Genomic DNA, 27,971 nt, shown 5'->3' on the forward strand with positions numbered 1-27,971 from the left:
AATGTTGGAGGCAGCTCAAACAGAATATTTCCATCATATGACTTAGGTAGCTCCTTGACAAATTTAATTGAAGAGACCATTTGGAAAGAAATAAAAAGAGAATTAGAAGGTGGCAATTTACGTAACACGTCAACGACACTGTGGAATGGCTTATCTTTGTCAACGACACTATGGAATGGCTTATCTGTTGAAGGCAATCTATCCCCAGTCACAATGAACTTATTTCCGAATTGAATGTCCAAGGTATATTCCCTCCCATCTCCTCTCATTGCAAATGGCACTTCAAACACAACCTCTTGCTGTGACACATCCATACACTGGTGAATGCTGATGGTAGAAGAAATCAAACTGAACACCGAAACTATTTCATTCTCCTCAAGCATGCACACACCATTTTGAGCAACCTTTTGTAGTAACAAAACGCCATTCTCGTCATGAAGCAAAGCACTACTCTCCATTTCCATAAGAAAGCTTTCGAACAAGGATAAATGCTTTTTCTTTTACAGAAGAAGCTTCAAAATCTGTGAAAGCAATTGTTGTAGACTGTAGAAGTCAGGAAGTATCTACCGTCCGATGCCCCATAAATAATGCCGAAAAAGGAAGGGAAAGTTTTTGAAGGTGGAGATACCTCACATGCTAGGGAAGTTCATTGGTGCCAAAGCAAAAGAACAAGAATGACTACGGCTCACAAAAGTAAGTGATCGAGGTAGTATTGAACGTGAAGCACACACCTCAAATGCTATGTGGAGGCAGGTGCGAACAGAGCTATAAAACTTGGAGGCAAGTGCTAGAGTAGTGATTCAATATGATGACAATTCTTAAATTGCATGGCACTCATGAAAGGTGTTGGTATAGTTATAAATGCCATGAAAGGTGGTGGGGTAGTGAAAGGTGGTGGAGTAGTGATATAGTAACGTGATCTTGAAAAGTGTGTGCCACCAATGAAAGGATGGGATATACTTTTACATGAATGTATTCTTCTAAATTTTAAGGGGGTGATTGAAAAACATATTATAATGCATGTTTTGCAAAGGATAGATGACAATGTGAAAGATTGATCACATACATCTGCATAACTACTAAGGAATATTTAGCTAATGATGTAGAAAATGTTATTTTTTAAATCTATCAACTTTGCATTTAAATAAAATTGACTCAAAACTTAGTGTATGGCTTGAGTTGTTTTTGTTTAAATATTATATTTTGATATCATAAATGTTTTATTTCAAATTATGAAAAAAAAATATGAAATTCATTTGCATTGATAATTAATCTAAGAATTATAAAATTTGGTATAAATCATTTTTCAGAGTGAGAAAGATAACGTTCCAATCATGCATGTGACTACAATGTCCATGCTCGAGTAGTGGATTTGAAACCATCAACCTCGAGAAACTCCCATTTTTGTACATATGATGGAGTGGACATGCATTTACTCACCCTCTACCAGTCAATATCATCACTCCAAAGCTATGACAAGTGGTCTTCTACTGCAGCAAACGGTCTCTGAGTGCAGCTCTGCACTCTCATCAAACTCTAGCCATCCATTTTATAAGCGCAATTAGCCCTGTCCAAGATGTTTGCACTGTCCACAAAACAACGTTGTGTGTAAGAGCCTCTCTGGCCTATCGTTGACGGTCCTCTTGTAGGCTTTGGTTCGTGAACTGCTTCTACTTTTGGCCCGTGCTTCAGATCTTGTCCTCAGATCTTGTAAGCTCACCTCCACTTTGCTTCATGAAAGATTGCCAAGTAGAGTTGAGGGCATGATGATTCGTAGAGAGACTACTATGAAAAGCTCATAACTGAGAGGGGAGGTGGGAAGCGCTTACAAGGAGAGGCTGCTAGGAAAGCTCTAACTGCGAGGCTCCAGGACGAAGAGCTTACAAAGAGCTTGAACGCAGCGCTCTCTGCATCGTCTCCTTCTTTGTCATCATGTGAGTCGTCTCGGCATTGTTTTTCTGTGTTTTTCGGATTATCTGAACGAGGACTTTCTTTTGATGTTTAGGAGGGTGGCGGGCTAACGGTGCTTGTGACATCCAACAAAGGAGAAAGATGATCTCGTTGGATTCATCCAACACAGACCGCCATCGTCATAGCTCTGCAGATCAAGATAATGTTGTTGATGCTGCTGCTGATTTCCATCGCAATGCTAGAATCCGAGCGTCAAAGACACGCCATTGCTTCTCGCAACAACACCACAACCATACCTCGAAGCTCCCTCCAATCCTCAGTAAAGTGAAAAGTTAGGGGTGGATATAGAGAGAAGACGAAGTTTTGGTGAGGACATTTGTTTCTCAGCACTTTTGTTTGGGTGCCGTTGTACAGGAAGCAATGGTAGCTTCCGACAGGGCAGTGGAGGAGTCCGGCTGCAGCGGCCTTGCGAGTTTCTTCCTTTTCCTACAAAATGTCAGTGAAAGTAGCCATAGAATCAGAACTTGCATTTTCAGTTCTCTCGAATATAGCTTTCCACCTTTGTTCGAGGTGAAGCGGTGGGGAGAGGATGGAAAAGAAGAAGGCTAGCAAGCTGTAGGCTGCCTTCGGCGCACCAACTCCCGCATCCAAGACCTACAATTAATAGGCGTGGTGTTGTCTTGGAAGAATTGCGGATTGATCAGGCCTCACAGTGCAGCTTGGAATGCCTTCGATTGCATTCGATTGAACATCGCACTAGCAACTCGCAACTCTCACAGGGTCGAGTTTGGCATGCATCTCCCCCTATTCCGCTGGCAGAATGGGAGGTAATGCATGCCAAACTCCTTGGAACTTAGTGGAGTTTGGCATGCATCTCAATCACCTTTCTCTTCCTCCCCCACCTTCTTCACTCCATCGCCATTTCTCTTTTTCTCACCTCCCTTGATTCTCGTGCCCTCGTATCTTAATTAGAACAAATTCACGGGAGAGATCCCAGCAACGTTGGGAAATCTTTCGGCTTTGACATCATATCTGATGCTTTCCTTGAATAACCTCACGGGACACATACCCCTATTCCGCTGGCGGAATAGGGGGAGATGCATGCCAAACTCCCTGGAACTTAGTGACTCCTCAAAGGAGTTTGGCATGCATCTCCCCCTATTCCGCTGGCGGAATAGGGGGAGATGCATGATCAGGAAGATGATTCATCTCCTTAGATTAATCACAATATGTGAGAGAGAGAAACACAATGGAAGGGGATGGAGAGATCTGACAGCAAAAGACATAGCTCTGCTGTGCTAGAGTGAGTGAGTTACGAGATCCTCTCCTAGACGGGCTCTCAAACCGACGAGATCCTCTCAAACCGATGAGATCCTCTCCCAGACGGGCTCTCAAACCGACGAGATCCTCTCAAACAGAGTAAAGCCATCCTTCTTTTCCAACCTTGGTGGAGTAGAGGAACCAATTGTAACTTGGAGGATACATGGGGAGGATGCTGCTGAGCCATTCACGGTCGAGGCAAGGGGACAGTGAAAGCAAGCATGAATCTAGTGCCAGAAGGAGATTTCCCTTGAAGAGGGCTACATGGCTGTTATTATTGTCATGATGAGGTGCAGAAGCAGTGTAATGACTGGGGACGAGTTTGAGCTCGGCAAGGTGGAAACTGAGAGGAGGTTGCGAAAGTGGATGAAGAGGGTGGGGGAGCAGAAGCTGTTGGGGGGGAGGTGAGAACAAGGATAGGGAGTTTGGCATCTAGCAGGATAGGGAGTTTGGCATGCATCTCCCCCTATTCCGCCGGCGGAATAGGGGGAGATGCAAGCATCCGTATGGGTGATTTTCGTATCCTCAGCAACGACCTCTGAATTCAACGCGAAAAGCTCGATTCTGATGACCCTGACTTGAATCGAGCAAAGCTTTTGGAGTACATACAACAGAAAGAAGAGGAAGTTGTATCTGAGCGATTTATCATACAAGCTGAGATGGAGAAGCTTACAGTAAATTTCCATAAAGGTGCGCAGGCGGAGTATGTCGCTATGAGGAAGTTTTTCCTTAGCTAGTGAATTCGTTCGGATTTCTCAAAACTAGTGAATTCGAGAGTCATCGTCGGGAAAGGCCCATTGAACGGTGTCCTTCCCCCCTTGATCTTTGCGCCAAAGTAGCTGCGGGACAGAAGCTTATGAATAGGAGTTTGGGCGGAGTAGGGGGATTCTAGTGGATTTCGACCTTCCCCTCTCCATAATTCTCCTGCTTTCTCTTCTTCCTATCACTCCCCCTCACCCGCCTTCTCTTCCTTCTTAGGTCTTCCTCACGACGCCGCATCATTTTCCGTCTCCCATCCGTCTCGCTCCCCTCGCTCTTTCGCCAAACTTCCTCGCCTAGTCCCCATTCATGCAGCTCCCACCGAGACTTACATTGCCGTTCGTAAGCAGTTCAAAGACGAACCCGACTTTGTCAAAGACCAGACTCCCGGATCGCCATCGTAGGGGACGTGAGGTAGACCATGAATACCTGCAATTTCGTAGAAGGACCACTTATCGCTCGCAGGCAGTTGCTGGACAACTTCAAAGCCGAGGAGGAATGAGTCCCTTCGCTGCTGTAACCACACGAGATCCGCTTTGGATTTCCCCAAAGCACCAAGATAGAAGAAATCCAGCACATTTTCACACGGGATGGCTTTGGTGAGGTCCGCGTCGTCTTGCAAAGGGTAGCGATAGATGACAGCATGAGAATCGTTATCTTGAGGGGACACAGAAGAGTAGCCAAGGCGAGTCTGAGCAGGAGGTAAAACTGGGTTCGCAGTGACCGATAGGGCTACCGTTGGTCGAGGAAGCAGCAAGGGGAGAGGTAGTAGTCATGGTTGAAAGGCTGTGAGGAAGCAGGAGGGCAAGGGATAAGCTCTACTGAGAGAAGGAAATGCTGGATGAGAGACGTTGAGCAGGGGGCTTTGAAGGCCTTGAAGGGTGCAGGACAAGCGAGCTGTTGTTGCTATGAAGCCATTAAATACAGGAGAGGAGAAGAGCAAATCGGAACTAGACTGAGAAGGTGCAGGGTGAAGGGGTGAATTTGTAGAAGAGAAGAAGGCGTGTAGAATCCCATTGCACAATTGAGTGAGGGCATCTTCATCTTCCTCACTTGCACGGTCATTTCCAACTCAGGCTTTTCCGCCTCCTCCCTTCCAATTTGCCATTCGATGGCGATCATGGTAGTGAGCTTCACTTCGTGCAAATGCAGGCATTCAAACCTCTCGAACAGTTGAGAATAGCCGATCAGGTGTGTCTCTGGATCATCGTTTTTGTCAATTGGAATGTTTCGCGCTTCCGGGACTTCGTTTTAGCTCTTATCTCTTACCTCTGAAATATGCATCGAGTGTGACCCCCATATGGCGATTTCTGACGGCCAATCTATAACAATTCTAAGCGTTAAGGTCTACCTAGTCTCTAGTGCGCTTCATCCTCAAAGGAGTTTGGCATGCATCTCCCCCTATTCCGCCAATGGAATAGGGGGAGAGGTGGCCATCCTCTTCGATTCTTGTTAGCGAGAGTAACTAGATGACGAGTCTCCGTTGATTTCAATGCGCTCTCTGTTTTCATCTTCGGACTTCTTCTTCTTCTTCTTGTTTGTCTTTTGCCCCTTCTTCGCTCAGTCTGATCTTTCTCCCTTGCTCTTTGTCTTCTTCTTCTTCGTCTTCTTCTTCACATCTTCCCCTCACCTTCTTTATTGTTTGAGATTGTTTGCACTAGTCTTCCAATAGCAGGAAGACGTATATTTTGCAAATGTATAGACATTCCATAGCTTCTGAAGGAATTTTTGGGTGCTGCACCAACTGTAGTATACACTTCTGGTGAAGCAGAAGGCTTGTGTTCACCTGACCTCACATAGGCAAAACGCCAATGTGAAGGGGTGGTTCCTTAGGATTTTCTCCTTTTGTAATTTCAATTTGGGTGGAATAGGGGGATTGTGCATTAGTTTTTTCTCACACTATGGTTGCTCTTTGATGTTCTTACGCTCCTATGTCAATACATAGTCATGACTTTCTTGAATCTCTCTTTCCAGAGTGTTGGTTGGAATATTGGAAACTGAATTGTTTATGGTATCAGCCCAAGCTCCAAGATCACCCGGTATTTTTCTTTTGGTCAGTTGCATTCTTTGATTCATTGTTCATTCAATGGCCTGCTTTTCCTCAAAGTACAATAAAAAATGAATGGTGCCTGAGATCAAGTATCGAACTTTCTTTTATGTATGCTAGAAGTCATGACTAGGTCAGGAAAGAGAAAATCTCCAATAGGTGGACAGGCTGCTGGTAAGAAGAAAAAGACTGCAAAAAAGAAAGAGCAAGCACCAACAACACCATCCCCCACATCTGCCGACACACAAGCCAAATCTCCAAATGCAGAGGAGGTTGAAGAGATGTCGGTGGAGAAAGAGTCTGCTAGCAAGAAGGATAGTGGAAAGGCTAAGGTTGATACGGAAGGTGATGAATTTGTCCCTGAATCAATGGATAGTAATGTTGGAAGTGATTTTCTTGAGTCCATAACTGTCAATAGAGGAATGGTACCTCCCCGTATCCCTTTGTGTAGATTACTTATTAACCCTAAGGTGAGACAACTTAGGAATGACCTCTCCATTCTCAAGAGAGCATTTGAGATGGAGGGATATGTCCCTACAAAGGGGTCCTTTACTATTTCAATTGGGATGTCTGATGGGACAACCAAAGAGGTGGACGATGAGATAAGAGCTTCATGGGATAAGCATTGGCATGCTGTGAATGATGAGTTTGAGCATGAGCTTCAATAGACTCCTGCATGGGAATTCTTGTCCTGCAAGATGTTATATGTGTGGGAGGGAAACCATCGAATTGCCTCATGGATGGAGAGCATTGGGGAGGTCTTTGTTAATAACAAGGCAACGCATATCAGGATTCATGCACATATTATAGCTCCGGAGCCTGACAATGAGTTGAGGTTGATTGCAGCTTTACAAAGGTTTAACTTGTGAGTATCATCTTTCTTTCTTCCACTAGTTGTTTCAAGAACACATTTCTATTTTCAACTTTAATGCTAAAATAGATTCCATTGTCCAGATTGAATGAGGAGGCAATTGTCACAACAAATCTTAAAGATTACTTGTATCATACAAGTACACTTGTTAGTTGTGATGCACAAGTATTTCTAGAGGATTTCACAGAAGAAGAAAAGAAAAATATTGAGGTTGTACGGCAAAAGGAGATTGGTCAAGGAAGAAGGGTTTGGTATCCCCTCACACAGGCCATTCTTGGTCGCATGGTTTATGCTGTGAGTTCTTATACTTTCTACCTCATGCTTTCTTTCTTTTTGCTTTTACTTCATCACTTCCTTTATATAGTTTGAATTATAGCTTTGTTGCATGCTTTGTTGCATACTTGCTTTTGTAGGGCAAGTGGAAATCTGATTTTGAAGTAGCTTGTAAGAAGCTGCCTCCTAGATTGGATAAAGATGAAAGAGTTGTTAAAATAGCTGGTATTAAAAGAACAGTCACTCAAACATACAGGAGAAAGGTGCATAGGGTGAGTGTGCATTTTCCTTTGTCTAGTATTACTATGTATTGCTTTCAAATGTCAAGCTGAATTTCTTTTGTGTGGTTTTCACAGATTTTGTCAATAATAAATCCTGCACATGGCAAAGATTGGTTTCACAAATTATGGTCCTTGCCATATGAAGACACAACTGCTAAAATTACACTAGACAAGTTGTATCAAGTAGCCATTGCTTCTTGCAGCAAGGCTAGGCAGCTTTCATTATTATCTTTACTTGGGTCTGATTTGAATTTGAAGAATAGTTATGGAATGCCATCAAGTGACCATGCCTTCATTGGGTGGCTTGCAAAGGAAGTTTTTATGGACCAAGTTCTTGAAGAGTGTCATAGGTTATTGTCACAGGTTCAGGCTTCCTTTGTTGGTGTTTCTCCTTTGGAGTTGCCAGAGCATCCTACACTATGCGAATATTTTGAGGATATTGTAGCAAGACATCGGAGTGATTTGTATGAGCCTTTTGCATCCTTCATGTCTGTGGCTACTGTTCCTGCAAAACAGGTTGACCTTGTGAATGCAAGCAGAAGAGTTGTTTATAGGTAAACATTCATCTTTCATTGCCTTATTCTTGAATTTCTATTTCATAGTTTCTTATGCTTTCAACTACTTGGGTTTTGAATAGGTTTATTCTTCATTTGCTGGAAACAAAAAAGATACAGACCATTCCATCTATTTGCAAGGCATGGACAGTGCTCAATCCTCCTACATATTGCATGTACACACATAAAGTCTTTCGTGAGGACATGACTGCAAAAGGAACTATAAGGCTTTCAGAGTGGGAGAGAAAGCATTGTCCATGGTGGATAGAGATGAGTAGTGGAAAGTGTGTGGAGGAGGAGGCATTAATGCTAGAGAGGTATATTTCTCATGTTGGTTATTTATGTGCCTCTTGTTCTTAACTAGTTTTTTGTGATTGACTTGCTCCATGGGTTTCTTGATAAGGCATTCGAAAGGTCAATGTAAATCTGATTCTGGATCCTCTGGAGACATGACGGAGGAGCAGCATAAAAATCTGGAGGAGCAACAAAAGATGTTGGTGGAGAAACAAAAGGAAATATAGGGAATCCTGATCCTGCAAAACCAGGGAGAAGAAAGAATACCGACTTGGATGGAGATGGTAAGCTGCAAAATCTTTGTTGAGGTTTTCAAATTCCTTTTAGTCTAGTATTATCATTTGATATGCATTATGTTTGCAGATACTCCAGAAGTTGATGACTCTGGGATAGTGAGAAAGCCTTTCTCCATTGAATTTATTTGGGTTCCACTGTCTTTTCTACCACGTTGGAAACATCCCCTCACACCTAGGAGTTGGGTAAGGGTATGGGAGTTTGACTATATCAAATTGGGCAAAGAGATAGTACAATCACAGCTTGCAGATGGATATCAAGAAGTACACGATTTTTTTGCACTTCTACACCAACAAGGGAAGAAATGAAACTCTAAACAATGCACATGGAGTGTGGACTGTTGCATTGTGGATCTTCCCACAGGGTATGCTACAGGTGATAAAGGAGAGGTTCCACCTTGGAATGTTATCACAGAAGATCATATCTCCTCTTCCTTGGCCGTTGCTGCAGTTGTGATGGATGACAATGGGTGGACATTGGTTTTTTGTTCCCCATCTACTCTGCCTACTGTGGAGCGCTATGCAGTAAGATTAAAAATGGAGGTGGCTTGCAGGTAAATTTATTTGTGTTGAACATTTCATAAAGGCAGGTTATAGGCTAGGGTCTGATTCTGGTACATATTGTTTTGTTTCAAGCAGATGGATAATACAAAGCATGGAACCTCAAGGCATTTCAGACACACTTGGGATTGGTGTGAAGGTGAGTCTTCATATGTATGTTTTCTTCTACTTCTGTATCATAAATCACATAGAAATTGACTCATGCTTTTTTGAATAGTCTTATGTTTTCCATGCTATGGCTATGAGGAGGATAGGACAAAGACCCACATTTAACATGCAATCAGCAAAGGGTGTGGCCTCCATGATGAGGATGAGTTTAGATGGCAACTTGCTTCCACATTACTTGCCTTTTGTCCATCATTCCAAAAGAGTTGGGAAGGGAGGTGCATGGCGTGGATCTCTTGAGAAGAGTCCTGCGTTCATACTTATGTTCTTGGAGATGTTGTGTCCTCCAAATGGTTCCATTCTTGAGATGGGGGTAGGGACAGGACCAGGATTGAGGGCTGCACTCCACTCTGGTCGCCCTTGCTTGGCAATAGACAATGACCCAGAGATATGTGCTGGACTACTTCTAGGAGTGGTGGATGCTATTTATACAGGTGTGGGATCGTCTACACAGCAGCATATGCTCATGGACATCGATGCTGAGGAGGAAGAAATCAATGTTGCTGTGCCATTGGACTAGTGAGTATAAAATGTTGTTCTTTATTTTGAATGAATACCTTTCATTTACACATGTAAGGGAGTTCAAGAGTTTCATTTTGAAGTGAATTACCAACTTACGCAGAGAGTATGGCCATGCACATGGAAAGGAACGACAAATCATATAACTATGAGTTGAGGGAGAAGAGGAGACGACGGACTTTATTTGTGGATGACTCCGCCGATGAGAATTAGTTCATGGTTATACTTTATGGTCTACTAGACATTGGTGCTATCTCACATACACAATATTTATTTGTGGCTATCATTTTGCTTCTGAAATTTTGTGACATTATGCGTATGAGACAATAGTTTGAAAAACTTTTTTGGGTGCACTCTAGTTTATTAATGCGCAAGTAAAATCTACATTGGAGGTACATATTGTTTTGGCTTTTGGAAACAATCTTGAGCTTCTATTTTGTTGGTTGACATTATTATTTAATGTAAGATTCTATGATATGCATTTCTTCTCCTTCATACGTTGTCACTCTTACTTGTTATATTACCTGCATCTGGTAAACTTGTTGCATGTGGTTTGTAAAATCACTTGGCGGCTTACATATAGATAAGCAAGTTGAAGTGCACACGTACATTTATTGGTTAGATTGGTTTATTGAAATTCAAAATTTAAATTACACTTGTGGGTTACAATTTTTAGTGTGGAATCCTGGATTCATGATCTGGATTTAATGTTTTTTCGGTTAGGAATATATTGGGCAAAACTTCCACATCTAGTAAAAGTTTTATGCAATATGCTCAAACCTTGTTCATGGATGGAATCACATACATGAGTGGCCAACTTAGAGAAACAGTCTACTTTGGGTGTGAGGAGAATAGAGAAAAAGAATAATGAATTTAAAAATATGAATGTTTCGAAAGATAATGTATCATTCTAGGGGGGTTGCAAATGACCTTGACCTGTTTTAACATTTTCTTTAAATACTATACATGGAAAGTTTGTATTGTTAGAATTGAATAAATATAGTTGGTATTTAACATATGCCACCGTAATAGTGTTTCAATATGATTCCTTGAATGAATATACATTAAAAAATGTTGCAAAAAGGCTCGCTCGAACTTCTCTGCTCGTGGTTTTCTGCTCGGATACCTGTAAAACCCGTTGGTTGAGATATGCTATCCAGTTACAAAGCTAGCTAGAGAAACAGAGCCATATGTATGGGGAAAAGAACAAGATGAGGCTTTCACCATAGCACCCATATTGCAACCTACTGATTGGATTTTACCATTTCAGGTCTTTGTAGATGCATCAGACACAACTGTTGGTGCAGTATTAATGTAACAAAAGAAAAACAAATGGTCTAGACCAGTGTACTATGCAAGCAGAATCCTCACAAAGAATGAAAGGAACTATGCTGTCATTGAAATAGTGGTACTTGGGATGGTATATGCACTACATTAATTCAGACACTACCTTCTAGGTAACATAGTTAATTTTTATGTGGACCTACAAGCACTCATATATTTGGTGAATAAACCACAACTCATAGCCAGACTTGCTAGCTGGATGCTCCTATTATAAGAATTTGACTATACAATTGTACATAGACCTAGAAAAAAACATGCCATTGCAGATTATATGAGCATTGAACTGATATCCAATTGGTGTTCCAGATGACCTACCTGATGCTGGCATATTTATGATCCAAATAGACAATCCTTTAAATTGGTATGATAGTGCTATTCTTTCTAACTAATAGTCTCATCCTTGAATCCTTGACTAGAGATTTGAGAAAGAAGCTTGTCCTACAAAGTAAGCCATCATCCTATCCTAGCCTTATAACCTTTTCAAAATTGGGGGCTAGACTTGTTGTCCCTATCAAACTAGCATCAAAATATATAGGCAATCAATACATACTTGGTGCAATTGATTACTGCATAAATTGGGTGGAAGCAGTAGCCATCAAAGATATTAAAGTGAGAACTATTGCATACTTCTTATATCATAATATCATTATAAGATTTGGTGTTCCTATTGAGATAGTATCAGACAAAGGGACACACTTCATCAACAAAACAATAAGAAAAATTAGAAAACTCCACATGATGCTACACGAAAAGTCAATAGCTTACTACCCTCAAGGCAATGGCCTGTGAAGAGAGTGGGAGAGAAGGAAGGAGTTTCACATACACGATGGGGGAATATACACAAAGGTGGAGGCTGAAAACAGTTTTCCTCTCCTTAGCTGTGAAAGCCAAAAGAATAGGTGAACCTTATATGTGGGTCTCAAGCTAACTAACGTGGCATACTAGTTGAGCCACTAAGGCCATCACTCCACTAAATGTAGTAGAACAATTGAAAAAAGTCAAGGAAGAAGGAAAGGTTAGCCATTATCTTAACATTATTTTCTTAATTTGTTTCTTTGTCTACTTTCTTTTCAAAACTATAATTGAATGAATTTAACCCTGTGTGTTTAGGATCTTACTCACCACTTGACTAATCAAATTATGGAGGTGGATGAGATAATGGAAGAGATGGAGGTATCTATATCTAAGAGTTCTTCACAGGAGCATGAGGAGGAGGATTTGCAGGAGGATACTGCAACATCCGCAATCAAAGCCCTGGGCTCTTCCAAGTCAAAAGGAAAAGGATATTCTCTTAATAAAGTTGAGAAATTTGGCACAAGTAGTCATGGCTTGAGAGCTTATGTATCTTCTAGCTCATAAGGTTTACAAGCCTCTTTCTATTCAAGCATTCATGGATTAGTTACACCTTCGGCGGGTGGGCATGGTTTGTATGATTACTTCGGATGAGGCAGTCGATAGAGCAAGCGATGAAAAGCAAGTAGGCCCAAAAAAACAAGTGAGCTTTCCTATAATTTCCTTATTGAGGTACTCAACATAGCTTTGTGGAAACCACTATTTGAGAAGATTCTCGAAAATAAAACTTATCTTACTATGTGTAACTATACCAACATTGTGAATTATAGTCTATCTTAACTTCCAATTGGAGCCATACTCACATTATGCAACAATAGTATGTGGGTTTGAAAGAAACCGAATTTCCACTCCAAATCATAGGATTCCATTACTGATACAACAATTCTTTTGCATTTGAAATGGGTCTTATTATCACAACTCCTTCAATAATCAAAACAAATGTGTTGCTTGATATGTTGATCTTAGTAACATAAACATCACTTCACCCATATGTGGGGAAAAAAAATTGTTTGTAGACTTCATAGTATGGGATTGCATCAACACTTATGACATTCAAAATGGTTCTTCTTATTAAAAGTGTTATCAACCATGAAATAAGTGAATGTTTAAAAATAGTTCACCCGTATGTTGAAAAACCCGTGTCATTTATGGCATTCAAAATTGTTCTTGCAACCATCCTGTAGTTCCTATAGATTTTGCTTGTACTTCCAACCCCTTCCCTTCAACCACTAAGAGGTACCTAATAGTTTTGTAGAACACTTGAGATATCATCACCTCCTAATACACAACTATTATTACTATTTGTAGAACACTTGAGATATCATCACCAATACAAGACCATTCTTACTATTTGTAGAACACTTGAGATATCATCACTCCTTCCCTTCAGCCACTAAGAGGTACCTAATGATTTTGTAGAACACTTGAACCATCCTCACTATTTGTAGAACACTTGAGATATGATCACCTCTTAATACAAAACCATTCTTACGATTTGTAGAACACTTGAGATATCATCACCTCTTAATACAAGACCATTCTTAGTATTTGTAGATCACTTTAGATATCATCACCTCTTAATACAAGACCATTCTTACTATTCGAGAGATTAATGGATTGAAAATTTGAGGCTCATAGGAGACGAAGGAAGAGAAAGTGAGTTTCAACATGAGGACAATAAAACTAATTGGAATATTTTGACTTATGTATTATACCTTTTTAAAGACTATGAATTTAAGTCAATTTCAACATTAGGATGATAAAACTAATTAGAATACTTTGACTTATGTATTATATATTTTTGAAGATTATGAATTTTAATGAGGAGAGGCATGCACACTACTTAGTAAATACACTAGTACTACTACTAGCCTATGACTATTAAGCCTAGTAGCACCAGTGTAATTTTGAGCCTTGTGCCAGCCTTTCGATAATTCTCTTTCATCGTTAGTGCAATAGCAATAATTCCTTCTATTAGAAGAATCTTGCCAAATTTATTCAAAGCAATGAATTTGTCGTCTACAGCCACTATCCTCTGACTCTCAAAAATATATTGAATGTGAGCACCCATTTATCTTGTATGATTAACCCTAGATTGTGATGCGGCTAAAGCTCATAGTGAACTACTACGAGGATTTAATAAGAAAAAAAACAATAAGAATTGATAGGAAATTACTATAACAAAAGCAATCTGAATTGATATGGCGATGTTCGCAACCTAGGTCATACAGATCTAGGTCATGTGGAGTGGTTCGTGTCTCTTTCCTTGATAAAAAAGTTGCACTACCTTCGATAGTAACTACAAAGGTTGCTGCCATAGTGCCGTAGTGTAGCCCCTAGGTTGCACCATCATCCTTTTTTTCTTTTGAGCCATTAAGTTTAATCCACTGATTTTTATGTAGAATTCTTCTACTATATGTTCACATGTTTTTAATGGGATCTTTGATATAATCCCTTCCATCGTAAGTACTTTTACTATAAGTTTCACACATCCTTAACAAACCACTAGGCTTCAACACAAATTCATTCTTATGTTTCAAACCTCAAACTCAAACACCCTTGTAAAAGGGATAATGTATTAAAGCTACATTCAATCCATCAAATCTTTTGAATGATAGTTCTATTGAAAATTCATGTATTATCAATAGAATTTCATCCATTATATGTTCATCTATCTTTAGTAGTATGTCTAAAAATTCATGTATCTTCAATATTATTTCTCTCATGTGTTCCAATATCTTCAAAAGGATACCTTTATTTATGTCCAAACTTGAGCATTGATTTTTTTTTCTCAAACACAGTTTCACTCCACCTATTCCTTGGAACGAGGGTAAGGCCAAAGTCTGGTACAGTGCATTAGGTCTTGATTAATGCTTCTTTAGGCTTGAATATTTAATGTATTAACTTCATGACTATTATTTATGCTTGAACATTTAATGTATTAAGTTCATGAATTAGGATTTTATGAAGTTATATCTAACATGTCCCACATTTAATGGAAATGAATATCCTACATAACACAACAAAGTATCATCATATCCCTTCCCAAAATCATTGCTACCTGGCAACTCTCCTGGCATTTTCACTGCCTTGCATTTGAGTTAGCTATGATGAAGAATGTTGCCTGCCTTTGCACCTTCTTAGAGTTACCGTCAGCATGATCTAATTTCATGGACGCCAAAACTTGAGACTTGGAGATTCCCATATCACACTAGCAGTAGTTGTCTTGTCCCTCGGGGGGGTCACTCATCATATGTAACCCTATCACGTGAGTTCAACAGAAGGATATTTTTTATTTCTAAAATTTACAGAAATAAATATACATAAGGGACTATTTAAAATAGTTTTGGAAAAAATTTACAGATTTGTATAGAAAAGGGGTACATTTTATTAATGAAAAATTTACAGATAAGGGATTTTAGAAATAGGCCTTGAATGCACGTGGTATAGAGGGTTTATATACAGTGACCACCCCGAGTCTTGTCCACTCTCAATGCTAGTAAGAACCGGTCCCCATAGACTAGTAAAGAAAGTCTTTTTGGAGGTTCAATTTTTTCTCTCCGTCTTCTACAGGCCCCATGATGGGATAGGATATATTCACCACCCTACATTTAATGCAAGAATTAACACAGTTTACGTCCCAAAATTGGTGTTAAATGGGAGATTCCCATATCACACCAGTGGTAGCTATCTTGTCCACTCTCAATGCTAGTAAGAGCCGGCCCCCATAGACCGGTAAAAGAAGTCTTTTTGGAGGTTCAATTTTTTGCCTCCGTCCCACCTATTTTATATTATTCTCCCATGGAATTTGAGCCATATCTCACTAAATGGAGCCTAGGTGGAGGGGTGGCACATGGAGGAGCCATGCCACCTTACATTTTATAATATTACTATCATGGATTATGTACAACACACCTTATGGGTTTAGGGCTCTTACATGGAAGGGTGGCACATGGTCATGCCCTGCCACCTCAACCCTGGGCCCTATGCACACCATATTTTATTATACTATTGCCACATATACAAACACACACACATATTAATGCCTTTTTTCCTTAGACAATTTTGTCCATAACAGTTCCCCCCCCCCAGGCAGGGAATGCACAGCATTTCCATGCCTGGGTCCATCACACACAAAGAAATTTTTGAGGTAACACTTGTTGATCACCTTCTTGCCATATGGTTCATGCAGCTCCTGAACTTGTACAGACCCATTGCTACATTCCTTGATGACTTTGTATGGACCAATCCATAGTGGCAGAAACTTCTTATCCATTTGGTGGTCCAATCTATTATCAAAGCATAGCACAACATCCCCCTCAACAAAGTGTCTTTCCCATCCCTTGCGAATCTTAGCATCCAAGCGGGCCTTTTGTCAATTCTTTTGGACCTCTGTTTGGTGTAGTGCAAGGCGTCGGGTTTCAACTAACTTCTCAAGTTGTACCAATTTGGCCTCTACATGTTCATCTTCTGTCATCCTTTGTTCTTGTGCCAATCTCAAAGCTGGAATCTCTATCTCTAGTGGTAAAATGGCCTCAGTACCATACCCCAACTCAAAAGGAGTGTGACCTGTAGATGTTTTATGAGTGATGTTGTAAGCCCACATGGCTTCAGTGACCTTCTGATCCCATTGGCTCCTGTTCCTTGTGGCCATTTTTCCCATGGTTTTACAAAGGAGGCCATTGGTCCGCTCTGTTTGACCCATGGATGCCAGATAATAGATGCTAGAAGTGTGATGATCAATACCCATGCGATCCATGAGTAACTCCACTGCTTCATTTAAGAATGGACTCCCATGGTCAGAGACAATCTCCATGGGTGTCCCAAACCTTGTGTAGATACGTTCAAATATGAAATTTGAAACTGCCTTACCATTTGCAGTGGGGAGGGCGATAGCTTCAGCCCACTTAGTGACATACTGAGTGGCTACCAAAAGATACTTCTTTTTGCAGGCAGTCATGGGCAAGGGCCCGACAAAATCTATTTCCCACTTTTGAAATGTATGGATGGACATCACTGGGTGATGTTGCCCAGGATGCAAATCCTTCCTACCAAAGAATTGGCATGGTTCACAGGTTTTGCAATACAAAGTGACATCCTTGAACAAGGTCGGCCAATAGTATCCAGCATGTAAAATCTTCTTAGCTGTATAGTCATTGGCATAGTGGCCTCCACAAAATCCATCATGATAATGCTTCAATACCTTAGGCACTTCATCTGCATCAATGGCCTGTCTTAGTACCCCATCCATGAATTGACAGTACAACACCCCATCAAGGAGGGTGTAGTGCCTACTATCTTTGTGGATCTTCTTTCTCTCATAGCTAGTACTTTCTGAAGGAAAGGAGAAAGCAGTCAGAAACTTGTAGATACCACCATACCATGGATCCCCAACTTCTATGGTTGCTACAAGGGTTACATCAAGGCACTCCTCTAAATCAATCAAAGCATTCCCCCTTTTACAATTTTGAAAGAAAAATCATATTCTTATAGAACTGTCAACCATTTGGCCAACCGGCCCATGGGATGTGGTGATTGAAGAACCTGCTTTGCAAGACCAGTGCTAGTGAGTATAATGAAGGACTTTCCAGCCACATAATGCTTAAATTTCTCAAAAACACCAAAGACAAGGCATGCTTGTCAGCCTCTGAATAGCGTCGCTCAGTGTCGAGCAATTGTCGAGAAGCAAATCAAACGGGATACATGAACCGATCCTCCCCTTGCTAGAGAAGAATACCTGCCAGAGTGTGCTCACCAAACCCAGGATTGATATAGAAAGTCTTTGACAAATTTGGATTGCATAGAATGGGTTCTGAAGCCAGAGCATTCTTGATTTGTGCAAACCCATGATCACAATCCTCATCCCAAGAGAAATCAACCCCATCTTTTAATAGCATAGTCATGGGTCATGTCAAAGCAGCATATTGATCAATGAAGCGGTGATAGTATCCTACTAGATTGACAAATGAGCGTACTTGACATTTGGTTGTAGGCGGGGAGAGCTTGAGGATGGCTTCTACCTTCTCGGGGTCAGGCTTGACGTCCTCAGATGAGACAATATGTCCCAGTAACCTCCCTTGAGTGGCTCCAATGATGCATTTCTCAAGGTTGAGATTGCCATTTGCATCATTGACTCTTTGGAAGGCCAATCTAACCTTCATGACGTGCTCCTTACGTGACGAGAATATACAAAAATCATCTAAAAACACCTCCAAGAAATCCCCCAAATAAGGAGCAAACACCATCTGCATAAATCTTTCAAAGGTAGTAGGAGCATTGGTGAGGCCAAATGGCATTACTTTGAATGCAAATGTCCCCCAGGGTGTGGCAAATGTGGTTTTAGGCACATCTTCTTCGGCAATTCTGATTTGATAAAACCCAAAGTAACCATCACAGAAAGTATACATCTCATGACCACTTAACTTCTCAAGAATGAGGTCTTGAAAGGGCAAAGGATGATGATCCCTCTTGGTGGCTGCATTGAGTTTCTTATAGTTGATGCAGACCCGCCACTTGTTGTTTTTCTTTGGGGTGACTACCACTGGTGAAACCCATTTAGTATTGTGAACCGGAACAATAAACCCAGCCTCTACAAGCTTCTGTAACTCTGAGCGCAAAGCATCGGTCTGTAGGGGCCCTAATCTCCAATACCTCTGAGCCACAGGCTTTGCATAAGGCTTCAGCTCTATCTTGTCTCTATGGTAGTCACATGGCGAAGGTGGTGGTAGCTAGTTGCAAAGAGGTCAAGGAAATCTTTGAACATTTCTAGGAACTCGTCTTTCTCACTTGGAGTGAGGTCTGGGGAAAGCATAGATTCAAGCTGTTGAGGACTAGCTGTTACCTTATCTGCAAGTGGCGGGGTCGGAGTCACCTCCATCGTGTAAACTTCCTCCTCTGAGAATTCCTCCCCCCCATCTGATTCTTCCATTGATTCAGACACGGAGGATGAGAGAGTATCACTATCTTGCTCCTCTTCTTCTTCCAGTTCCATGGCACCAGGTTGCACCGGGATCTTCTCCTTAGAAGCACCAAAAAACATGTGTCATGTCTTCCAATAGCTGATTGCATCACTCTTTCTCAACCACGGTCTCCCAAGTATGGCTGGGTAACTCCTGCCTATATCTTCAATGTCCACTACATAGAAATTGACAGTGGTGGTCAACCCATTGACAGTGATGGGCAAATCCTCAATGACTCCTAGGGTGGCGAGTCATTGACCATCTGCTACCTTGATTCGAGTGGAGGAACGCCTTGTACATTTCAAATTCAATTTCTTCATGATTCGGGGCACCATGATATTACATGCAGCTCCCCCATCAACACACACATTTTTGACATGGCAATTATCTATGATGACATTGACTGTATGTGGGTGCCGCGATTAATTTCTTCAGAGATAGAGGATACCTCTCTTACCTTTCCCTTTTTCTTGTTCCTCCTTGTTGAGAGCCCTTGCTATAGCTCATGTCTCACCTTAGGGCTTAATGCTATTAGTTGAGGGAGCGTGATGCTCAAAGAACGATGAGCAAGGTCCTAAACGACTGAATAGTCTTCTTGCTTCGAGCCGATGGGAAAATCCGAGGGTGACCACTTACTCCTACGGGATCTTTTAGTATTCTCTGTTGGTGGGTCTGCCATCTCAGCATCTGAGGGCTCTGAGAAGGACACCTTCTTCCTGGGGCGGCCCGAGGTGGTACGACTTCTTTTCTTGCGGTCAAGGATCTCTACATCAGAATCCTCAGTGCCAGACTCACTTAGAAGATTCACCCTTGGAATATTGGGGCATTCCGTGCGATAATGACCCTTCTGGTAGCACTCGTAGCATACAACATTAGCAGGTCTCTTGGAGGGTAGTTGGCTTGATTTCTGATGCCCACCATCTCAATCCGAAGATCTCATTCAGGGCCTTGGCTAGGTCATTGACTCTAGCTTCTGTTGCAAGGGGGGCCTCTTTAGTTGGAGGGGCCGAGGGAGTAGAAAGGAGGGGGGCTCGTGGGTGAGGCTGGGGAAATCTTCGAGGCGGAGGGTGAGAATATACACCTTGTTGAGGGTAAGCATCTAAGGGAGGACCATACATTTGAGGTGGAGGTAGTGGATACATCCCTGATGAGGGGTGGGGGTATGCCCCTGAGTTAGACCCCCCAGGTTGTTGTTGTAGGAATTGAGGGGGTTGCGGAGGGACAATCGTCTTCTTTGAAGCGGGGTCAGACTGAACTTTATCAAACTTTTGAGCAATCTCATGTGCTAGCACCATAGTTTCTAGATTCTCCCATTTAAGCTTGAGGCTGAATTCATCACTTGCTCCTGCTACAAGGTAGCCTAGCACATGCTGAGTCATTCTAGCTCGAAATCCGGCATTGTCCTCCTATGTGGCAATTAAACGGTCCAAGAGCATGACCGCTCGATCCACATATCGATGCGTCGTCTCACCTTCTGACTACTTCAAGTTTGCCACCTGCAGGTACACATTCTCCGGCTCCTCTTCTTTGCCAAAATACTCAATCATCGCTACTGTCAACCTTGGCCAGCTTTGGTGAATGTCTTCAGCCTGCTTCTCATACCACACTTGAGCCAAACCCTCTAGAAATGTGGGAAGAACCAACAGCCATCTGTCTTCAGTAAGGAAGTTGAGAGAAACACAACAGCACTTGAAGGCCACAAGATACTCATTTGGATTTTCTTCCACCCATCTACAAAACACGGGAATGTCAGCCATGCTTGGAATATGGAAAAGAGAGGCTTATCTATGGACAAACAATAGAAAGAGGAAGCTTGAATTGAAAATCGGGTGAAGATACCTCCACAAAGCACACTTAGGCAAGCACACTTAGGCACGGTAGGGTGTGACTAGTGTATTGTGAAATACTACACGGGAAGAATCTTCAGCATAAAATAGCACATAGACAATCTTAAAAGGACCAACCATCATGATATCACATCCATCTTTACAAGCGAGGGTTAGAGACATGACGCTGCATAAGGTTGTTCATCAAGGCAAACAAGAATGCCATGACAAATGTCAATAGTCGGAGAGCCTGCACATCACCTTTAGCTTCTTCCAGTTCTTGTAGTCGCCATGCTATTTCTTCAAGGGGTGTACGGTTTGGCATCCTTCTTTTGAGCAATGTCCTTGAGGACCTTTTTGATGATCTTTCGAAGTCGGTAAACTCGTATCAAGTATGCCCAACACTTAGTTTCATGATGACCACAACCTTTGCCTTCCTTACAAATGATCACCCTCCTTCATGGCTTGTGGCTTTGTTGGGGTGGTGCTTCCACTCGCGTCATGCGTGATTGAAGTACAAGCTTCACGTGCCAAGAAATCAGCAACTGGATTTCGAGCTCGAGGGATATGCTGAATTTTTACCTCTTCAAATTGGTTGCAAAGTTCCAATGCTTGTTGATGTCGTGGAACCAAGCCTTTGCTCCGCACCTTCCACCTTCCACTAACTTGTTCACACACTAGTTGAGAATCTCCTTGCACTTCAAGTTGCTTGGCATGATGTTCTTGTGCCTTTTGTAGCCCAAAAATGAGCGCCGAGTACTCAACTTGATTGCAAGTACTTGCAGGTGCAGACTTGCTGTAACAATACTCCTCACTACCTGGTGAAGTGAGCTTCACACCCACGCCAGTAGCCTTGGTCAAAGGTTTGTAAGCTCCATCAAATTGAAGGATCCAAGATGTCATTACACCAAGACTAAAATTCGGACATCCCAAGTTTCTCGGTAGTCCAAGATAGGTAGGAGGAGAGGGTGGGGAGAATTCAACACTTGAGCCAAACATTCAGCACCAAATAAACTTGCAATCCTTTGTTGATAGTTCATCTTTAGACCAAAAAGAATTACAACTTGAAGCTCAAAATGAGGCATAAAAGGTTCATAAGGTACAAATGGATTCCTTGGTCGAAACATTACCAACCATAGCCGAGGCCTAGAAACCTTTGTAGTGAGATTGAGAATAAACCATTCAGGATGAGCTTATCAACAGGAATTAACAAGCAGGTGCGCCAAATCTCCACCCAAGCTTGGAGAGCATCCCACCCTTCGATGAAGGACACCATTTTAATTACCTCTGAAGCAGCAAGTAGTTTGATCATTGCACAATGAGTATCAAAGTTCTCCCAGTGTATCAGTAGTTCTTCAGCATGAATCATCCACGGTGTATCATTCCACCCATCATCTCCTTGAACAATGCATTGGACAATCAGCCGTTGAAAGTCGACAAGAAGATCAAGGAAGAGATCTCATGCATTGGTAGCCGCAAGGTGTGGAGGACTAGGCACCAAATCCTTAAACGCGTCGAGAAGTGACATAAATATCCACCCTCCTCATGTGGCGTGTGTCTGTGAAATGAGCTTGGAGAAGTTCTGAATCGACGATCTAGTAGGAGATGTGAATAGAGCACATGAAATGAAGTACTTTTGTTGTTTACAACAAAAGCAAACTCCCCACGGTTAGAGAGTTACAGTTCCCAAGATTTCAATATATAAACAAATACATTTTCATCACTTCTAGCTTGTTGGCCCAATGATAAGTCTCCCTTTTGTGAAGGGGGAGGTCTTGGGTTCAAATCCTACTCTTTAATAAAAAGAGAGGAGAGGAGAGGAGAAGGAAAGGAGAAGAGAAAGAGAAAGAGAAGAAGAAGAAGAGGAGAGAGGGGGGCGTGGGATTTGCTGTTATAGTTTTGCAGAAACTCAGAAAACTGTCCATGACCAGAAGACGCAGCAGCCCAGAAAACTCTCACACGGGTGAACATAGTAGATGCGCAAAGCGAGAAAACTATCCGCAACCAAAAGATGCAGCAGCCCAGAAAACTGTCAAGCGGGTGAACACAGTAGATGCGCGAAGCGAGAAAACTGTCCACGACCAGAAGACGCAGCAGCCCAGAAAACTATCACGCGGGGGAACACAGTAGATGCGCGAATCAAATGCATCCGCAGTAGATTAGGAGGAGCACAGATGGTACAGTTTTTCAGATGTGATCGGTATGAGCAGAAGATTCGCCACTAGCCATGGAGATTTCAATCCTAGCAGCCACACCAATTCTATTAGTTGGAAAAGAAATCAAGACCAGAGGCTAGACGCTAAAGCATGGCGACGCTCGAGGGCCATAGGGGAAAGGAGATTGTGAGGGCGAACCATTATCATGGGAGGGCAAAAGAAATTAGAAGGGGAGGGAATGAAGAGGGAGACTATGACACAAGGGGAAAGGGAGAGGGGGGGAGAGAAGCATGTACATGATAGGAGAAGGAATGTAAAGATGGAGACATCAAGGGAAGAGGACCATACTTTATTTGAAAGAAAGGATGAGAGGGAAATATCAAAGTACTAGCTAGGTGGCTTTACAAGAATGAGCGTGTCTCATCAAGGAATAGCCCCCTCCTTTTATAGCCAAAAGAGGGGGTCTCTCTGAATCAAGCCCCATATCTCAAGTCTATGATACTCCCTTGGTCTCTTCCCAATTTTATAATATGTTCAAACCTCTAGGAGGACAAGTGGAGGGTTGGCACAAGGAATCTTGCCACCTCATCCTACTTTCCCCATTGTTTAACTTGCTCTCTTGGACCTTCTATACCTCCCCCACATGGGCCTATCCCATATGGAGGGAATAACTCAATATAATATCCATCTCCACCTATTTTATATTACTTCTCCCATGGACTCTGAGCCATATCTCACTAAATGCAGCCTAGGTGGAGGGGTGGCACATGGAGGAGCCATGCCACCTTACATTTTATAATATTACTATCATGGATTATGTACAACACACCTGATGGGTTTAGGGCTCTTACGTGGAAGGGTGGCACATGGTCATGCCCTGCCACCTCAACCCTGGGCCCTATGCACACCATATTTTATTATACTATTGCCACATATACAAACACACACACATATTAATGCCTTTTTTCCTTAGACAATTTTATCCATAACAGTACATACACACACACACACACACACACACACACACACACACATATATATATATGTATGTATGTATGTATGCATGCATGCATGTATGTATGTATGTATGTATGTATGTATGTATGTATGTACGTATGTATGTCAATTGCTCTTGCCGTTCGATTTGATATATGACATGATCCCATTTGGATTTGTAAGTCCAAAGATACGGGGTCCTACTTTTAGGGCCTGAATGCCTCAAATAGGTAGCATGTTAATGCGCTGCCTATTTCATGTATTTAGGGTCCTACTTTTGAGGCCTAAATGCATGAAATAGGCAGTGCGTTAACGTGCAATGACAATGGGGTCCTACTTTTGAGGCCTAAATGCATGATATAGGCAACGCATTAACGTGCTACCTATTTCAGGCATTCAGGCCCTTAAAGTAGTACCCTGTATCTTTGGACTTGTGTATCCAAATGGGGTCATGTCATATATCAAATCGAATGGCAAGATCCAATTTAGATGGTTTTCATGTCCATTTTCTCCATCAACTAAAACTATATTCATCAAATAATGTTGATCAATTTTTGGGATACCCCCCCAAAATCAAGACCCCCATTGCAAAGAAATATAAAGAACACAAGTGCTTGTTCTTATGCTCATGAGACAACAAAATGCATGACCCAATGGGGTCTTACTTTTGATGTTTATATGTATGTGTGTATGTATATATGCATGTACATACATATATATATGTATGTATGTATATGTATATGTTGATGCATATATGTATATATTGATGTATATATTGATGCATACAATTTTGATATTGAGAAAATGGACATGAAAATCATCTAAATTGGCTCTCGCCATTTGATTTGATATATGACATGACCCCATTTGGATTTATAAGTCCAAAGATACAGGGTCCTAGTTTTAGGGCCTGAATGCCTGAAATAGGAAGCGCGTTAACACGCTACCTATTTCATGCATTTAGGCCTCAAAAGTAGGACCCCATTGGTAAATGGGGTCATGTCATATATCAAATCGAATGGCAAGATCCAATTTAGATGGTTTTCATGTCCATTTTCTCCATCAACTAAAACTATATTCATCAAATAACGTTGTCTATCAATTTTTGGTATACCCCCCCCCAAAATCAAGACCCCCATTGCAAAGAAAGGTAAGGAACACAAGTGCTTGTTCTTATGATCATGAGACAACAAAATGCATGAAATAGACAACCAATGGGGTCCTAATTTTGTTGTATCTATGTATGTATGTATATACATACATATATATCTATATGTGTATATATATGTATGTATGTATGTATATATATATATATATATATATGTATGTATGTATATGTATACACACACATATATACACATATATGTATGTATGTATAAATATATACATACATATATACATATGTATATATTGATGCATATATTAATGTATATATTCATGCATATAGTTTTAATTGATGGAGAAAATAGGCATGAAAACCATCTAAATTGGCTCTTTCCGTTCAATTTGATATAGGACATGATCCCATTGGGATTTGTAAGTCCAAAGATACGGGGTCCTACTTTTAGGGCCTGAAATAGGCAGTGTCAATGCACTGCCTATTTCATGTTGTTGGGGCCTCAAAAGTAGGACCTCATGTGGTCCTACATGGGGTCCTACTTTTGAGGCCTAAATGTATGAAATAGGCAGTGCATTGATGCGCTGCCTATTTCAAGCATTCAAGCTCTAAAAGTAGGAACCCATATCTTTGGACTTACAAATCCAAATGGGGTCATGTCATACATCAAATCGAAGGGCAAGAGCCAATTTTGATGGTTTTCATGCCTATTTTGTCTATTTAATAAAACTGTATGCATCAAATAATGTTGTTTATCAATTTTTGGCATACACCCCCCAAAATCAAGACCCCCATTGGAGGGAAAAATCTTTTGGCGAGCCTTTTAGTGTGAGATTTTTTACCATTTCCTTTGTTTTTGCGAGCTTTTTTTAGAAATCCATACATGTTTTTGTTATAAGAAAGATGGAGAGGTTAGAAAGAGGGGGAGAGGATATAGGATATATTCATTTTCATAGCATGTGGAAGGGGTGGAAGAGTGTATACTATGCACAAGGGGGGGGCGGATATGAGTGGCAGTAGGAGGCAAAAAATTATGGAAGATATGTCCATATTCAAAGTAGAAGGGAGGAACTATGGGAATATGTTCATTTTAAAAGTGTATAATTTGAAACTTTTGACCTCATATTTGGATTCCTCGTCGAATTCGGGTCATTTTGAGTACCAACATGACCATATTGCGATAAAAGTTGGAAAATTGGTGTTTTTTTCATTTTGGCCTATTTTGGGCCTATTTTGAGTCTGCTAGGCCCAAAACAGGCCAAAATGAATTCATGACAAAAACAACATTTTTCCAATTTTTATCGGAATATGATCATGTTGGTACTCAAAATGACTGGAATTCGATGAGGAATCCAAATATGAGGTCAAATCTATCAAATCATACAATTTGAAAATGAACAAATTTCCCATATGCTCTCCCTTCCCCTTTACATTTAGTAGATGAACATAACTTTCACATTCCTCATCCTCTCTCTTCTCCTTGCACTCCTCTTTGCATACCTTATAAGTTCCCCCTCTAACTATGATAACGAATATATGTTCCAACTCCCCTCCCCTCCCTTCTCCATGCCACTTTAACCATGCGCCCATCCCTCCCCTTTTCCTTTATCTCCCCTCCCCCCCCTCTCTCCTCTTAACTGCAACCACAACCCAAACTTTCCACCCACCCCACTCCATGACCCCCCCCCCTCTCTCTCTCTCAGGTGAATGAAAAGCTCACAATATTCATGAAAATTGAAAACATGACAAAAAGCTCACCAAAAAATCACACCCCCCATTGGAAAGAAAGGTAAGGAACACAAGTGCTTGTTCTTATGCACATGAGACATTAAAAAAGAGGCCTGGTATCTAAAAAATGGTAGCATGTCAATGCGCTGTCATTTTTGGGATGCGAGGACTCTTTTTTGTTGTCTCACGAGCATACATATGGAGGTTATTATACAATATAACTAAGCAGTAGTATTGAAATAGTTCTACAATTTGGATGCATTAAGTGCATTCATATAGCAAGGAAGAAGATAATAATTGAATACTTTTTTTTTTCAATACATATTGCTAGTGAGGCTACCAAAAAGAGGCTCTACCCCTCATGATGTCTCTGGATATAGAATATGAGATTGCTTGATGCTTGGATTGCTTCTGGCAACGTTGTGTGGGCAAAGCCACTATATGCCTCAAGTGTTGGAAATTGATGTATTGCTCAAGTGCTAGAATGTGCAAAATCAAGACCCCTTAGAAATTCCACGAGGGCTATCATATCCACATTTTTTTTCCTTTTACTACTACACACGTCACCTTCAATCGAGGGCAGAACCATTCGTCATCACAAGCAACAGGTTCATGGGAACCCATCCCATGATCTAAGGCATTATTCAAAGACAGTATTTCTGACCATTCCCAAATCAAGTTCCTAATCTGATTGATTTCATTTACTGGACTTGCAATGTTTGCAAAGCCCTTGCTTAAGATTGAATAAGCCTCTTGATTTTGGGGGTATAATGGTCGAAAATGGCTTAATGCGCTGCCATTTTTGACTGTTACACCCCAAAATCAAGAGGCTCATTTAATGGCAGAAGCATGAAAATGATAGCACATTAATGTGTTGCCATTCTTATGCTTCTGCCCTCCAAAAACAAGACCCCCAAGCTATTCATTGGAGACATCAAAATGAGGGAAGAACAACATGAGGAGTAGAGGAGCTGACCCATGAGGGGAGGGATGGTCACCGACAACAAGCATGATGTAAGGAGGTGAGAAGGCAAAGAAGCAAGGAGGTGAGGGGGTGAGGAAGCAAGGAGGCAAGGATGTGAAGAGAGTGGGAGAGAAGGAAGGAGTCTCACTTGCGGCTTTCTCACATAAGCAATGGGGGAATA

The 27,971-nt window shown here is 41.3% G+C and overlaps 1 protein-coding gene across 1 annotated transcript; it reads left to right on the forward strand.

The window, feature by feature from the left end:
- Positions 1 to 6,164: 6,164 nt before the first annotated feature.
- Positions 6,165 to 8,537, forward strand: LOC147894170 (uncharacterized). Its single transcript, XM_087384674.1, has 4 exons — positions 6,165 to 6,382; positions 7,826 to 8,016; positions 8,100 to 8,333; positions 8,420 to 8,537. Exons 1-4 carry the CDS (start codon positions 6,299 to 6,301, stop codon positions 8,535 to 8,537), a joined length of 627 nt encoding a protein of 208 aa, XP_087240800.1. The 5' UTR covers positions 6,165 to 6,298.
- The last annotated feature ends 19,434 nt before the right edge of the window (positions 8,538 to 27,971 follow it).

Source organism: Dipteris shenzhenensis, chromosome 14, assembly GCF_047967505.1.
Source record: "Dipteris shenzhenensis isolate YYH24624 ecotype China chromosome 14, Dip_SZ_1.0, whole genome shotgun sequence".
NCBI lineage: Eukaryota > Viridiplantae > Streptophyta > Polypodiopsida > Gleicheniales > Dipteridaceae > Dipteris > Dipteris shenzhenensis.

Excerpts from the sequence above, each read along its gene's own strand:
- LOC147894170 (XM_087384674.1), top strand. The coding sequence starts at position 6,299 with ATGCAGAGGAGGTTGAAGAGATGTCGGTGGAGAAAGAGTCTGCTAGCA. Across the intron at positions 6,383-7,825 it reads GGCTAAGGTTGATACGGAAG|GTTCAGGCTTCCTTTGTTGG; the intron begins GTGATGAATTTG and ends TTATTGTCACAG. Across the intron at positions 8,017-8,099 it reads AGCAGAAGAGTTGTTTATAG|GTTTATTCTTCATTTGCTGG; the intron begins GTAAACATTCAT and ends GGTTTTGAATAG.